At 33.7% G+C, this 14563-nt stretch overlaps 1 protein-coding gene across 1 annotated transcript; it reads right to left on the bottom strand.

Moving 5' to 3' along the window:
• Nucleotides 1–1135: 1135 nt before the first annotated feature.
• LOC127796526 (SHUGOSHIN 2) lies at nucleotides 1136–6411 on the bottom strand. The gene is made up of 9 exons (XM_052328699.1): nucleotides 5762–6411; nucleotides 5638–5675; nucleotides 5434–5542; nucleotides 5307–5330; nucleotides 5119–5187; nucleotides 2364–2405; nucleotides 2190–2286; nucleotides 2040–2100; nucleotides 1136–1679 (listed from the first exon to the last, which is right to left on the bottom strand). Exons 1-9 carry the CDS (start codon nucleotides 5924–5926, stop codon nucleotides 1418–1420), a joined length of 867 nt encoding a protein of 288 aa, XP_052184659.1. The 5' UTR covers nucleotides 5927–6411; the 3' UTR covers nucleotides 1136–1417.
• Nucleotides 6412–14563: the final 8152 nt, after the last annotated feature.

Here is a 14563-nt window from a genome sequence, read left to right on the forward strand (position 1 = left end):
GATTATAATAATAATATTATTAAAATCGTTTTAAGCTTTATTATTAATTTCTTTCCAAATCAATTTAACAAAAATATATTTTAAATTTGTATTAAAATTAATTACTTAATGCCATTGAAATATCATCCAACATATAATTTACGAGTCTCTACTTAAGAGTTGTTAATCACTAACAACTTTCTTTTCCCGAAATCATTAATATCTTTCAAATAAGTATTTTTATAGATAAGACAACGCTAATTTATCATTATTATCGTGAATGATAATTTTAAAAAAGATTTTTAAAATAAAATTATTAATAATTATGTCAATGTTAGTCGATAATGACCTATGAGACATGTTTGATTGTCATGTAAAGTCATAAAAGATTAATCGGACTGAAAGTTCGAATACTCAATGTCACATAAAAACATTATGAACAACATGATAATTTTATTTAAAAAAATACAATAAAATCATAAAAACTCTTTTCAGGAAAAAAATTATTATGTAAGATAAAAATAGTTTATTATGCAAAAGAAAAAATGGATTCTATTTGTACGGAAAAGAGGGAAAGACACTGCAACTTTGAGCGGGCACTAAATGCACAGCACAGCAGAAAGGATAATTTGGCGTACAGGGAGGGACTAATTGAGATTGATTTTAGGGTGGAGGGGGGGGGGGGAATTTGGCGTTTTCCATTTTTTTGCTTCTTCCTCCCCCTTTCTTTGCCTTTGCCATTTCCTGATTTCCCACGGCATTGCTTTCTTTCAGCTTCCTCCTTGCTTCTTTCATTCTCTCTCCGATTTACATCACCTCTTCCTCATATACCATCCAGACAATACTACAATAAACACTTTTAAAATTTTATTTCTATTTGAGAATATAGTTAGTTAAGGCCTCAGATATGAGTTACAGTATAGGATAAATTACACCCACTTTATATGATCTGAATTATTTGTATAAAGATCTTTTGTAGTATAAAAAATGATTTTGACAACAATCGAAAATAGGGACAAACCCAAACCCTTCATTCAAAAAGGCCCCAAGACTACTTCTAAATAATCCCTTTTTGCCTTTTTACCTTGTCCTACTCACCTATGCTAATGATTAGAAGTCAAATTGAAAACAGAGTCAAACTCATAAGTTGTCCAGCGAAAAAGGTCAAGTAGAATGCTTTCTTGCTTAAACTTTAACCATACAAGTGAATAAAGCAGCTGGCAAAAGCATCAAGTTGCCCCAGCATCAACATCTTAAGTTCAATCTCTATCTACAAGAGATTATGAACCTCACAGTTATGTTTTGATGACACAATTCATGTTGAGCAAGCCAGACCAGTTTCTGCAGTAACTTGTAAAATAAAATCCACCCCCCAAAAAGAAAGGGGAATGTTAACCATAATTTGAAAACAACTTCATCATCAGTCTCTCTCTTGTGCTCATTCTGTTCTCCGCAATTTAATTTTAATAGGGATTTCTTTGTAGGACTGGACTTTCTCAGCTGCTTTTCGCATTGGCCTGCCTAAAGAAGTTCTAGTTCTTCCTGAGTCTGGAGTTTCATCAGATCTTTGAGTTGCTGCAGCAGCAGCGCCTTCATGCATTGGACCATTTAGAAAGTCGGGATCTGCTATCTCGAACAAATTTTCTGCCGGCTCATGCTGCTGGGATGTAAATCTAGCAGATTGCCTTCTCAAGCATCGCCTGAAGAAAAGGCAGTGACATGATGTTATACAACAACTCTATTGCGGTTGTTAAAAGCAACAACTGCTGGTTGCATGCTTCTAGGAATTATGTGGTTTTAGATCCTGGAAACTACAATAGGCTGCTCCAACTGTAATTATTCAGGAAAAAAAACTCTTTAACTTTCTTTGTGTTTGCGTTTGTGTACGTCTAATATATAACATGCATTCTATTAACAGCCATAACAATAGCAGTATCAATCGCAATTGAAGGTGGCATATAATAATTTTAAAGATTATCCACAACAAGGAACATGGAGTAGTGAGCTCACAGAAGCCACAACAATAGCGTTCTTCCATAATTTTCAATGTCTGAACTAACCTTTTGCTTTCAGATGCCTCTTTCTCGGCCATGTGTTGAGACACAGTCAAAGATCCCATAGCTGCAAACACAGATAAGATCTGCTCACTGAACATTAAATATAAATCAATAACAAACGTTCAAACTAACTCCTTTGTGATCCAGATTTACATTGGCTTCTTGTTGAGCGCCTTCTGCCGCCTTTACCAGGTTTACTGTCATCATTAGATTTATGTTCATCAATGATCTCCCCTTCAATTGAGCCAACCTACCAAAAGGAGTTAGAAACAGAAATGAGAGAATGATTCTAGCAAAATAACAGCCAACTCAAAAGTAGATAAGCACCTCACAGCAGTTCTTTTGACTGTTTTTCATTTTTCCTTTCCCCTGCAAAATCAAGAGGATAACATTAACTGAAATTATTTTGGAGTTTAAATTCAACTTAAATTCCAAAACTGCAAATATGCATGGTCGTTATCATTATGCATCTCAGCAAGGGTGGCCTACTGCACATTGAAAATGCTTGAATAAGATGTCCATTTCAATAACATAGGGTATTCTTATGCTCATAACCAATAAATATCATGACTGGATCAGCTTCAATGCCTCTTTGTTGTTTTTTTCCTTTTAGAGAAATATTACACTCAATATTTACAGCAATTGACTCAACAGGCTACTGGTGAAAATCTTTCTTAGAAAGTTAATTAGAAGAAAATCAACACTTGTGCTGCCTGTGCTCAAATGGCATTCCTAGTCAACTCCATGGTAGCAATCACCACCATATACAAGGTTCCACGCACCGACCACATGAGGTAGTATGTGGACGGATAGGCCTCCATCATCTCTCTCTCTTAGAATCAACTTAAACTGAGCATCAGTATGCATGCGTTGCCTCCAACAATAAGCTAACACCCTTTTATCACGAGCGGGGTTACTGGGTTAGGCTTGATGGACAAGGCTTAGGATCACAAAGGTTGATCCTTCATGATAAGGAAAATTCCAAATATGAAATGGCCCAAAAACTTAGGTTGGAACATCTAGGTAGTCCGCTTAAGACACGTAGGGACTTGTGTACTGTGTTACGTTTACTAAGTTAGTAGATAATGGCGCCATTATCTCCACCAGGGAGGGTTCCCAAGGATCGCCTTGTGTGAACTGAATAATACAAACAACAATACTGAATCTAACGTTGGATATAATATGTCAATATTAAAAACAAAACACACAATTGAAAAGGGGTTAAAAAATACTGGAATTTATAACCATCTGAATCTTTCCTTTAGGCTAACTGTTGGTACTGATAGATTGAATCAACGCAAGAAAATTCACGTGTTTTAACTAGGTGTTCTCTCTCCTTCTCCAAAAATTATATGAAAGTTTTCAATGGGGCAAACAACCATAATATCCTGAATGGACCTAGCAGCCCAATAATTTATAGGTTTTCAATACATTTTTTTATCACACATAATTCAATGCTGAGATAGACCTAGGCCAAAAAACCTAATTGGATCACTTTAAGTGGATTTTATCGGTCTAATCAACTCGTTTTTGACAATCCAAAATTCTAATTACAAAAATTTTAATATCTAATACTAGATCATGATTGACAAAACAACAATCATAATTGTCAAAGAAATTAAATGATTATGGAAGAATATAATAAATGGACAAAACACTAATCTTTCATGGAAAGCCTTTGATTAATTAAAGGAAAAATCATTAACAAATGTAACCACCCTGTTTTGCAAAAATAGTGAGTAGAGTATTATAAATAGGTACAAAGCCTAAGACTACAAAGGAATCTAGAACTCTTGGTGTGTGGTTCAAGAGAGTCAGTACAGGTTCCCAGTAGTAAAATTTTTGTTAGCTCATGTCGAAGTAAGAGAACAAGAAGGACCTCCCCTTTTTGTCATCTAAATAATTCTGTATTTCCTCCTAATTTTGGTGTTCCTTGAGCATATGAAAAATACTTGAGAGGATAATTGTTATTGTTTGTTTTCAATTATTTAATTACAGCATAATAATAAATTTCATATTTTCCCACTTGTTGCCCTTCTTATTAATTGGAGGGTTTTCACATAAATTTTAGTGGGGTTTGTGCAGTTAATTGTTCTTTGATAACTGCTTAATTTCTTTTCGTTATTATTATTGTCTTAACGAGACAGTTTTTCACCCTTACTATTGTATTCTTCAATTTCCACTCAGTAATCATTGAAATTCTTATTCAGCAAGTTGTATCAAGATAGTTTACAGTATCAATTATCAAACTAAGGTCAAATTGCTGGCACAGTGACCCCTCAAACCAAGGCCAGAATTTTTCTTCTTATGTGCTAGATAACCGCGGACAGAATATTTAAATCCTCATCCTCTCATCCAAAAAATTGATATAATCTACCTCCTGTTGCCTCTTTTGATTGTCTTCTATCCATTTATGGCTTTATCAGTCCTGAGTTACTTAATGTACCCCAACTTTTTCATCAGCTTCTAATGGTCAGCATACACTACAATCCGTCACAAAGATGATCCAATCAAGACTAGTTGAGAAAAATTTGTTGCAATAATAGAATGGAAGAATGTTCACCAAAAGAAGAAAAGAACCGAAATTGGTATGGCAATAAAATAGATCAGGTAACGGAAGTTCCATTGACATAAAGCTGCTCCCAAGATGGATTAACGTGGAAGAAAACAAACACAATCCCAATAGGCACTTGGAGCAACGAGGGCATCCTTCTGAATATCCTAATTCTCAAATGTTCACAAATTCTACATGATATAGTTCTCAAAATCTCAACTCATTTTAAAGTATCCACATAATAGAAATATGTCAAACCTTCTCACTGAAAGTTGATTTCAGAGCAGGAAACACTCACAATATCATTTCCTTGGACTGCAAATTGAGGGAAAATAAAACCCTATAATACACCCATCCCATGTTGCTTCTCCAACGTTGGTTTCTTTACACAATTCGGATGTTCATTAACTTCTCTAGAGACAACTATACCGAATTACCATCACTTCCAAGTTCCTATACGTTTCGAGCTCCAAAATTTACTAGTCATAAATCTTCATTATCACAATGCTTTGGAAATTGAAAACTAACCTCCAGTTCCAAGTTCTTGGCCTTAAGCAATGCATCCTTGCACACATTCTCATGCTGTAATGTTTTTAGCTGTAATCAGAATAACTAAACCAGTTAAATGTGAATACAGATATTAGGACAGTTAACAGCACGGGAGAAACAAATGTACTTCAGCTCCTAGAAAGAATCAGTATTTATAACAAGATTACCTTTTCTTTGCCTAAATTAAGCTCCTGAAATCAATGAAACACAATGACCATCAGAAAATTATACATAAATGTCCAAAAAGGAAAAAGAAAAAAAATAGCTAACGATGAGATTAAAGCAAAAACAAACCGCTATCATATGGCTATTGGATTGAGCAAGGGTCCAATTCTGTATCTGCATTTTCTGAAGATTAGTACGCATCTTCTGCAACTCTATCCCGGTCAATTCAATAATTTTACTGTTCATTCAGAAATTAAGGAAACCGGAAATGTGAATGAAAACAAAAAAACAGACAAGGATAAAAATTTATAATCCAAAACCAAAGAGGGATACTTCTTGTCTGCAATAAGTTTTGCAAGTGCCATGTTTTCCTGTTTCAAGTGTAACAGTCAAGAGAGCATCTCTGTAAGAAAAAGACATCACATAAAGATTGAATTACACCCAAAGAAGATTATACCTTGACAAGATGATCAATATACTCCTTAGCGGAGGAATCAGCTGGGCAGGGCTTTTTATCCGGCATAGGGGACTTGGGCTGAGGAATGGAATTGGTAATATCAGATAGCCGCTTCCTTACTTTGCTTCCAAAAGAAGACCTCTTTGCCATCTTATCCCCTTTCATAATATTCACTAGTTCTTCAAAACCCTAATCTAAACCCAAAGATCCCAGTTGCGTGGTCTGAGAGTGAGGTTCAAGTACAGAACACAAAATTCTGACGGAAAATTGCAGCCAGAAAAGAAAATTAACGTCAAATCCCCCCAAAATGGGTATTTTAGAGAGAGAAGTTACACAAATTAAGGGAAATCCCCGGGAAGAAGAAGACTTCTAGGGCTTGCTGAATGTGAAGATCAGACCAAAAATTCAGAGAATTGAAGACATAAATGTGAACTACTTATTCAAAATAAAGAAAGTAAAAGCATTCCCAGTAAAGAACAAGAAAGCAAAGCCCTAATAACGCGCCGTCTCTATCTTGTTCCTGAAGTGTGTCCAATAAGGATTCTGGCGAAAATGAGCAAAGATTGGAAGGAAGGAAGGAAGGAAGGAAGAGAAAGGGATATAAGCAAAGAAGAAATTTAAAAGAAAAAGTAGATTCGGGTGAGGCTCGGAACTTCAACGGCTTACCGAACCAAACGGCAAAGGGGCAACATAAAAACCGAGCCTAATTTTAAATACCAAAGCGTCAACGGACCTGATTTTGAAAATGAAGAATAAGGTTCTGTTTGGCTGCTTGGCTGCCATCGTTTCCCGTCGTAACTAAATTATCCCGGACAAGGGTACCCGTTGTCTGCGCTCTCTCTCTCTCCCTCTCTGTTATTATTTGATAATAAATATATTACGTTTTGCCCTCAGAGAATATGTTAAACTGATGGATAAGCGATATATTAAAATTAGTATTAATAAGTCATAAGTTTAATAATTTTAATAAATATATTACATTTTATAATATTTTATCAATTAATAAATTTAATTTTAAAAATATAAATAAGATATAATAAATAAATATTTTTTAAAAATAAATAATATTAAGAGTCATGGTTAATGATGGTGTTATCAGTCATGTGTCGCATCTTTAAATTTTTTTATTTTTTAATGTTAAATTAAAAAAATCAGAAATATTTTTATATTGAGATATCTTACATTAAACATGTAAAGTAACTTATTAATTCAAAATTTATAGTTATTTTCTATTTACACTAGAGCTAATAAATTATTATTTTTAAATATCTTTACATTTATATTTATAAATAAATATATTTATATGTATATATACATACGGCTAAAGTCATATATAACCCCTTCACATTTTCTCTTTTAACCACTTAGCCCCCTCAACTTGAAGAGGGACTTATTAACCCCCTTAACTTTTAATTTAAACCTATTAAACACTTTAATTTCTAATTTAAGATCCATCAATCCCCTCACAGTCCAATCAACTCACGCGTGAAGTAAACTCTTAGAGTGCGTTTGATTGTAAGTATGGAATTTATATGAAAAGAAAACGTTTTCTAGGTAATTCAATTGCCTAGAATTATATTCTAAGGAAAATATCAATTGAAGGTGTTTGATTGACTTAATTTTTTACTTAGAAATTGTTATAAATTTCTAACTTTTGTATTTGATTACGATTATTTTTTATAAAAATAATCACATATACACTAATCAATAATATATAAATTAAAAATAATTAATTATAGTTTAAATTTAGTTTAAATTATTATTGTTTGCTCTCTTTCCTATAATTTTCTTATAGTTTAAATTTAGTTTAAATTCTTACTATTTGCTCTGTTTGCTGTGATTTTCTTGCTACTCACTATAATTTTATACTTCTTATTTTTTACTTATTATTTTCTTATTGTTTATTGTAATTTTAATTTTTTAAAATGCCAATATTTAAAAAATATAAGTGTTATATCCTTTCAAGTCAAGTGTAAAATCAATCCCCTGTTATATTATAAACGTGAAAATCAACTTATTCATATTAGATTATATAATAAAAAAAAAAATCAATCCCCTGTTACATTATTTCATAATCAAATATTCATTCATCCTACGATAAAGTCAAAATTGGAAATACCAGGATTGAAAGTCAAATTAAAGCAAATTAATCCATTCATAATCAAAAATCAATCCCCTATTGCATTAAACAAATGTTTGCATTAAAACAAAATTAATTTTGTTACTTCAGTACCAGGATTAGAAGTAAAATTGAAGCAAATTAAACAAATGCTTGCATTATGCAATTAAACAAATGTTTGCATTAAAACAAAATTAATTTTGCTGTTGAGCTCCAGTTTGTTGCTGTCATCTTCACAATTTGTTAACCTTTTGTTGTTGAAATTGATTGGTTGTTATTGCATTCTTTCATTTTCATTTCAGCCCTGGTGGTTTAAAGCCAAGATCTCATGTGACAATTGCTGAGCTCTTTACCTTCCTTGGGTCATGTATGAGTTTGGGGATGGTATTTAATGACTGTAACAAACAAGTACAAAATTCAATAAAATAGAAGAATTACACAAATTTGCAAATAATAATGTATTTGATATATGTAAATAATATACCTGATATGTCATGACCCTAGTAGCTTTGTTGTACAAGACTCATATTCCGCTCATCACATTTTGTCGCTTGGCTTGCGAAGATACTGTTGGTGCTGCATATGACCTTTTAGCAACATCAATTCCATGTCCCACCCTAGTTAAACTTGTATTGTATTGATTAACAATACTCATGTTTCTTGACTAATGTACACAGATATGTAAAATAAAGATAATAAATGATAGATAAATAAAAATAATAAATGATAGATAAATATAATTAGATTTCAATTAAATTTGTTAATCAAAACTTTACCTCATGATTACTCGAACTTGCCCTGCACCCCTTCTTATTATGGCCAAATTGCTTGCAATTGGAGCACCTCATTGTTAAACCCGTTTTGGGATATTTACCAATTTTACGTTGGGATTCTTCTTTGTCTTTCTTTCTCTTAAGCCTTGGTCTTCCTGGTTGTTTCCTAACTTGAGGTGGTTGAATAGTTGGATTTTGTGAATTTGGCCACAATTTAATTCCTCTCACTGGTTCCAAAAAGAAGCTATATGCCTTTAGGTAAGTCTCATTTTTATAACATTTTGCAATGTAGTCTTCAAGATTTAGCTGTCTATGAAACAAAGCACATACAACATGTTGGCAAGGTATCCCTTTCAGCATCCAGCTCCTGCAAGTACATGTCATGTTCTTAAGATCTACATTATGTCCATACTCCCCTTCCAACACCTCAAACCCATTGTCTCCATTCCACCGAATGTGACACTTCATTGCTAAGATCTTGTTCGCCTCCAACTTTTGCATTGCATGAGGTGAAATGTCTAATATCAATGTTTCTGTGAATTGTCTCATGGTTGCAATCATTTCCATCACCTGTACCTTGATTTCTTCTAACATTGTTTGAATTGACTTCATTCTAGCATTAAGAATCTAACCATTGAAAGTCTCAGTCATGTTATTCTCCAATGTATCACACTAACAATCTGTTCTAAAGAATGCCCTACACTATGTATTATGATTGTAATACAATAGGTCATCAACTATCCCTTGTCTGAACTTATTCATTTCATATAATTTTTCCTTTGTCAACTACTCAAACGGTGCTCGTGCAACCTCCCAAAATTTCTTCCTCTTGTCCTCACCTCTCCACTTCTTAGCCCAGTTGGACCATATGTGTCTAGCACACATTCTATGCTCTCCATTAGGTACCTCGTCAACAATAGCAGAATCCAAACCCTTTTGCATGTCTGTGACCACTGTCCAACCATCACCTATTTCCATACCAAGGTCCATCTTGACCGTAGAGATAAACCACTTCCAGTTTTTCTTATTTTCTATATCCACAACCCCTCACGCTTTTGGATACATTTGATTATTACCGTCATTTGATACACAACATAAAAGTTGACCCTTACATGGACCCTTGAGAAAGCATCCATTGAATCCCAAAATCGGTCTACACCCAACCTTATATCCTTTCTTAATAGCATCAAAACAAACATAAAATCTCTTTAATTGTTGCACGCCATCTCACCCCTTTTTACTTTAACAAAACATGTCGTACCATGATTGGATCTCCTAATTTCATCTGCATAGTCATGTAGCCTACCATATTCAACTCTGTAGTTACCTATCATACTTGCAATCACCTTATTCTTTGCTCTTCTACACACTGTTTTTCCCATAAACATATTCAAAGACTCTCTAAAGAGTTGTTGTATTTCTCTAATCTTTATCTCAGGTTGAGACAAAATTCTCTCCCTGAAATGCCTAGCAATAAACTTTGAATTGCATAACTTATTCCTATTGCTTTTATAGCACTTGTGTACATGGTTGTAAGTCTTGATAATGAAGTTGTTTGATTTTTTATCTAAACTACCAAATAATAACCATGGGCATCATTCTTACATTTCACCCTGACCCTTTTTTTTTCATTAGGTCTAATGGTTAGCTTTACTCCCCTTGCCACAGCATACTTGGACACAACCTTTCTGAACTCATCTACACTCTTAAATATCATACCCGACTCCTAGTATGGAAATTTTGAGTTCGGATCATAGCGAAAATTTCTATGTTTGTGTCATCTTCCTTGAATAGTCTCAACCTCATCCTCATATTCTTCGTCAGTACCCCCTCTACTATCAGGATCAGGGCTATTCTCAAAAGGCTCATCACCCCCAACTACACCCTGAGATGTACCAGACATAACAAGTTCCCCATGGAACCCCTCATCATTACCCACTTCCCCTAATGATAGTTCCCCTTCTTGTGTAGAATGAACACTCTTTCTGTCATTCCTCAACCTTTCTCTTGCTATCCTAACCTCATCATCAAAATCAGTAAATATAAACTGTCCACCAACATCTTTTTCTGGTGGGTCAATACTTTGCTCACTATTGCTCTCGCTAGTGTCAGTACTACTATCATCAGTGCTTTCCCCCAAACCCTGCAATTCGAAATCTCCCACCCCACTTCGCTCATTTCTTGAAGGGTTAACCTCACTATCTATATGCTAAACAAACACATCCATAATATCACCGTTCCCAATTACCACACAGAAACTAAGCACATCTTGATCTCCTTTCAATTAAAGTGTAATGCGGGACATCAACATCTTTTACCCATCTATAGTAAATGGCCACGTGATTGGTGTAACCCAACTCCTTGACACGTGTATTTAATTCAATAAATGACAACAAATCTGGATCAACAATGTCTTCAGTTTGAATGCCCCCAACATACCTTCTTACCCTATTATCAATTACAAAATTTCTCCCATGATTCCACCTTAACATCACAACTTTTTAAGCCATGTGCAAATCAAATTCCCTAAACAATATAATAAACAAAAATAAATTCAATTACAGAGCAACATCAAATTCAATAGAATCTATTTAATTATTACTCAAAACCATGAACCATGGCAACAAATTAAGAAATTCATTTCAATTCTAAAAATATTTTAATTTCCAAAATAAACCCCTAAAATTCATCAACATAATGAACCCACAGTGAACATCAACAAAATTCATATTTTCATTTCCAAGCAAATTTACATACACCACAATGAACATCAACAAAATGAACCCTAACATTCATATAGACAAGTAGTAAATGTTAGCCCATTTTGCAGTAAATTGAAACACAAAGGCACCTCACCAGAGATAACTAGCGACAGTGAAAGTGAGAGCGATAGCAAGATCGGCGATAACGACAGTGAGATATCGATGGGCATCTCACCGGAGAGACCCAACAACCACCACCTACAGAGCGACAGTAAGATCGACAATGGTGAGATATCGAAGGCGACATCGAGAGCGAGATCCAATGTGAGATACCGACGGAGAGACCAACATCGACAATGGCACAAAGGTATCAACAGAGAGATCGAGATCGAGACACACGGCGATAAGAAGATCTCGGCGGCGAGATATCGACGCACAGACCAGCATAGATACCAAGATCGACGGTGACAACAAGATTTGGAAGGAAACAACGTGCTCAACGACGAGATCAACGGCGTGGGCGAGATCAACAGCTTTTGCGAGAGCCACAGAGAACGTGAGAGCCACAGAGAGCGTGAGAGCCACAGCGAGCGCGAGCGAGAGTAACACCAAGGCAAGAGTTCTTTTTAGGGTGTATTGCATGCAAATAGATTGTTGGTCTTGAGTGTTTAAGAGGCTCTTAATTAAAAGTTGAGGGATAAGTCCCTTCTCAAGTTGAGGGGACTAAGTGGTTAAATGAAAAAAATGTGAGGGGGCTATATATGACTTTAGTCTATACATACACATACATACATTCATGATGCATGATGTACATATAATTATTTTTGAAAAAATATTAAAAAAATAATTTTTAATATAAAAGACTTTATTTCCAAATAAATGGAGCATAAAATATATAAATAATAAATAATTTTAATTGACTTTAAAAAATTAAACTGAAGACTAAACTAATTGATAAAAATAATTAAATCAAATCAACATAAGACATTAATTGGATGTGATTATGGAGTCCGCAATACTAACATAAAAGCAGAGTTGGGCGATATTTGAATGAATCTGGTGGGTGTGGTGGCTTCCATGGAGCGCAACCAAACCAAGTAGCTAAAAAAACGTAGTGTTTATCCTTTTGTGACGAAAAACTTTGATGTTTCGTCCTCCCAGTAATCATCGTGATATTGAGAGGTACATACAATGTTCAAAGTTGGACTTAAGTTGCATTTAGATTACCAGCTTAATTGCCACGCAAAGCAACATTCTCCAAACGCCACTCCTCACCCATCGGCTCCTCACCTCACCTTTGTCGCAGATTTTCTATTTATAAATATAATTTACTTTATTATAGTAAGAGTTTTGATTTCTTAAATAATATTATTTAATTTATATTAAATAACATTGATGTAATAACTAAAATATAATAATGTGAGATTCATCTTATTAAGTTGTGTTCGAAAAATTAAATGAGTCAGCACTACATAATTATTATGTTTAAATTGACATATTAACGTAATTTAATATAAATTAAAGAACATTACTTAAGAGATCAAAACTCATTATAATAATATCTTGAGTAATTTTAACATTTGAAATTACCGTCCTTGAGTGATCCTTCGTCGCTTGTATTCTCAATTTTGACAGATGAGATAAATCGCAGATAGAGACTTTGTTTTATTACACAAAGTAAGACAAGGAATCAAATATATGACTTACTTATGCAAATCTCAACTTATCATGATCCAATCGCTTGACTTGTGCCCTATTACAAGTCGCTTTGAGGTTTAAAAAATAACAATGACCACTATTGTTCATTTAGTCACAAATTAATAAAGATGAAATCACAAAAGAATTCTTAATTTTAAATTTATTTAAAAAATAAATATAAAAAACACGATTAACAACCACCAATGGCAATTAAAATCCCATGGGCCCGTTGGGCTTTGTGTAGAACGAAATGGGAACATGAAAGAAAGAATGTGAAAGAGAGATTATTAGAAAACTTAAAACAAAGAAAAAAAAATTAAAGAGATTGTTGAATTTAGATACACGATTTTATTATATTGTCTGCGTCGGGTAATATTACGTCGAGCAAAATAACATTTGCCCGATATATGCAAATTGAGAGAAAGACGAAAGGGGCATGGGCCTATTGGCACCCACACGCACTCTCAATGTAGACAATAAATAATTATTGTTCGGATGTATTTAGGTTTGCTAAAACCCAAAAAGAAAGAGAAAAAGGTTGCAAAACCAAAACAAAGAGACAGGGGCAAGATTGTCGAACTTAAATGCATCTAATTTTGACAAACTTATATCTCCAAATTCATTATGATTTTGTCCAATTCAAAATACATAAAGAAAAAGAGTAACTTATTAAGATAGTGGTTGACAATGATAAAAAGAGGTCAATAGTGGTGAAAGGACGACATTAGCGTCAATCAAACCCCCATTTACATATGTTGAGATTTGCGATGGTTCTAAATTAATTAAAAAAAAAGGAAAATGAGAGAAAGTGGGGGGGGGGGGGGGGGGAATTTTTAATATATGTGGTATTTTAGTTATTTAAAAATATTTATTACAATTAATTTATGATAAAAGGGGAAGTGTGATGTGATATTAAAGGATATGGGTATTTTTTTATACTTTTTCAAGATCAAGGGTACCGTCTATAATTATTTTATATTTTTCAAAAGAAAAATCTTAATAATTGAATGTCCAACCAAGAGGCAAGAAAGGACGCCCAGTTTTTTATCTGCCAAATTCTATGATTGCCCAATTTTTTCATTTATTTGCTTTATTCTCTTTAAAGGTGAAGATAAGCTTAAAATATAACACGCAATAAAGTTAATCCATCCACTAACTGATTCAGAATATTTGAATAATCTCTTATTATAATATTCACAAATTCAATAACGTTATCAATAAAAGCATGAGGTTGCATGAATGAATACACACCCAATAAAATAGGCTAATTTGTATTTTTCCTAAATTCTCTCTAACTAGATGACATTGAGTGGTCAGCTTGTAAGCAACAATAATTCTATATTATCATCGCACCATCCTACAAGTGTACTGTTGCAAATAATTATTTCATATAATCATCACAAAATAATTAAAATTAAAGTTGCTATTAAATAAATATAACCATCGTCGTATGATTCATATCTCGTCAAAATGAAAGGAATCATGTAACCGTCCTATAGAATAAATTATC

The sequence above is a fragment of the Diospyros lotus genome, chromosome 3 (assembly GCF_014633365.1).
Source record: "Diospyros lotus cultivar Yz01 chromosome 3, ASM1463336v1, whole genome shotgun sequence".
In the NCBI taxonomy this organism is placed as follows: Eukaryota; Viridiplantae; Streptophyta; class Magnoliopsida; order Ericales; family Ebenaceae; genus Diospyros; species Diospyros lotus.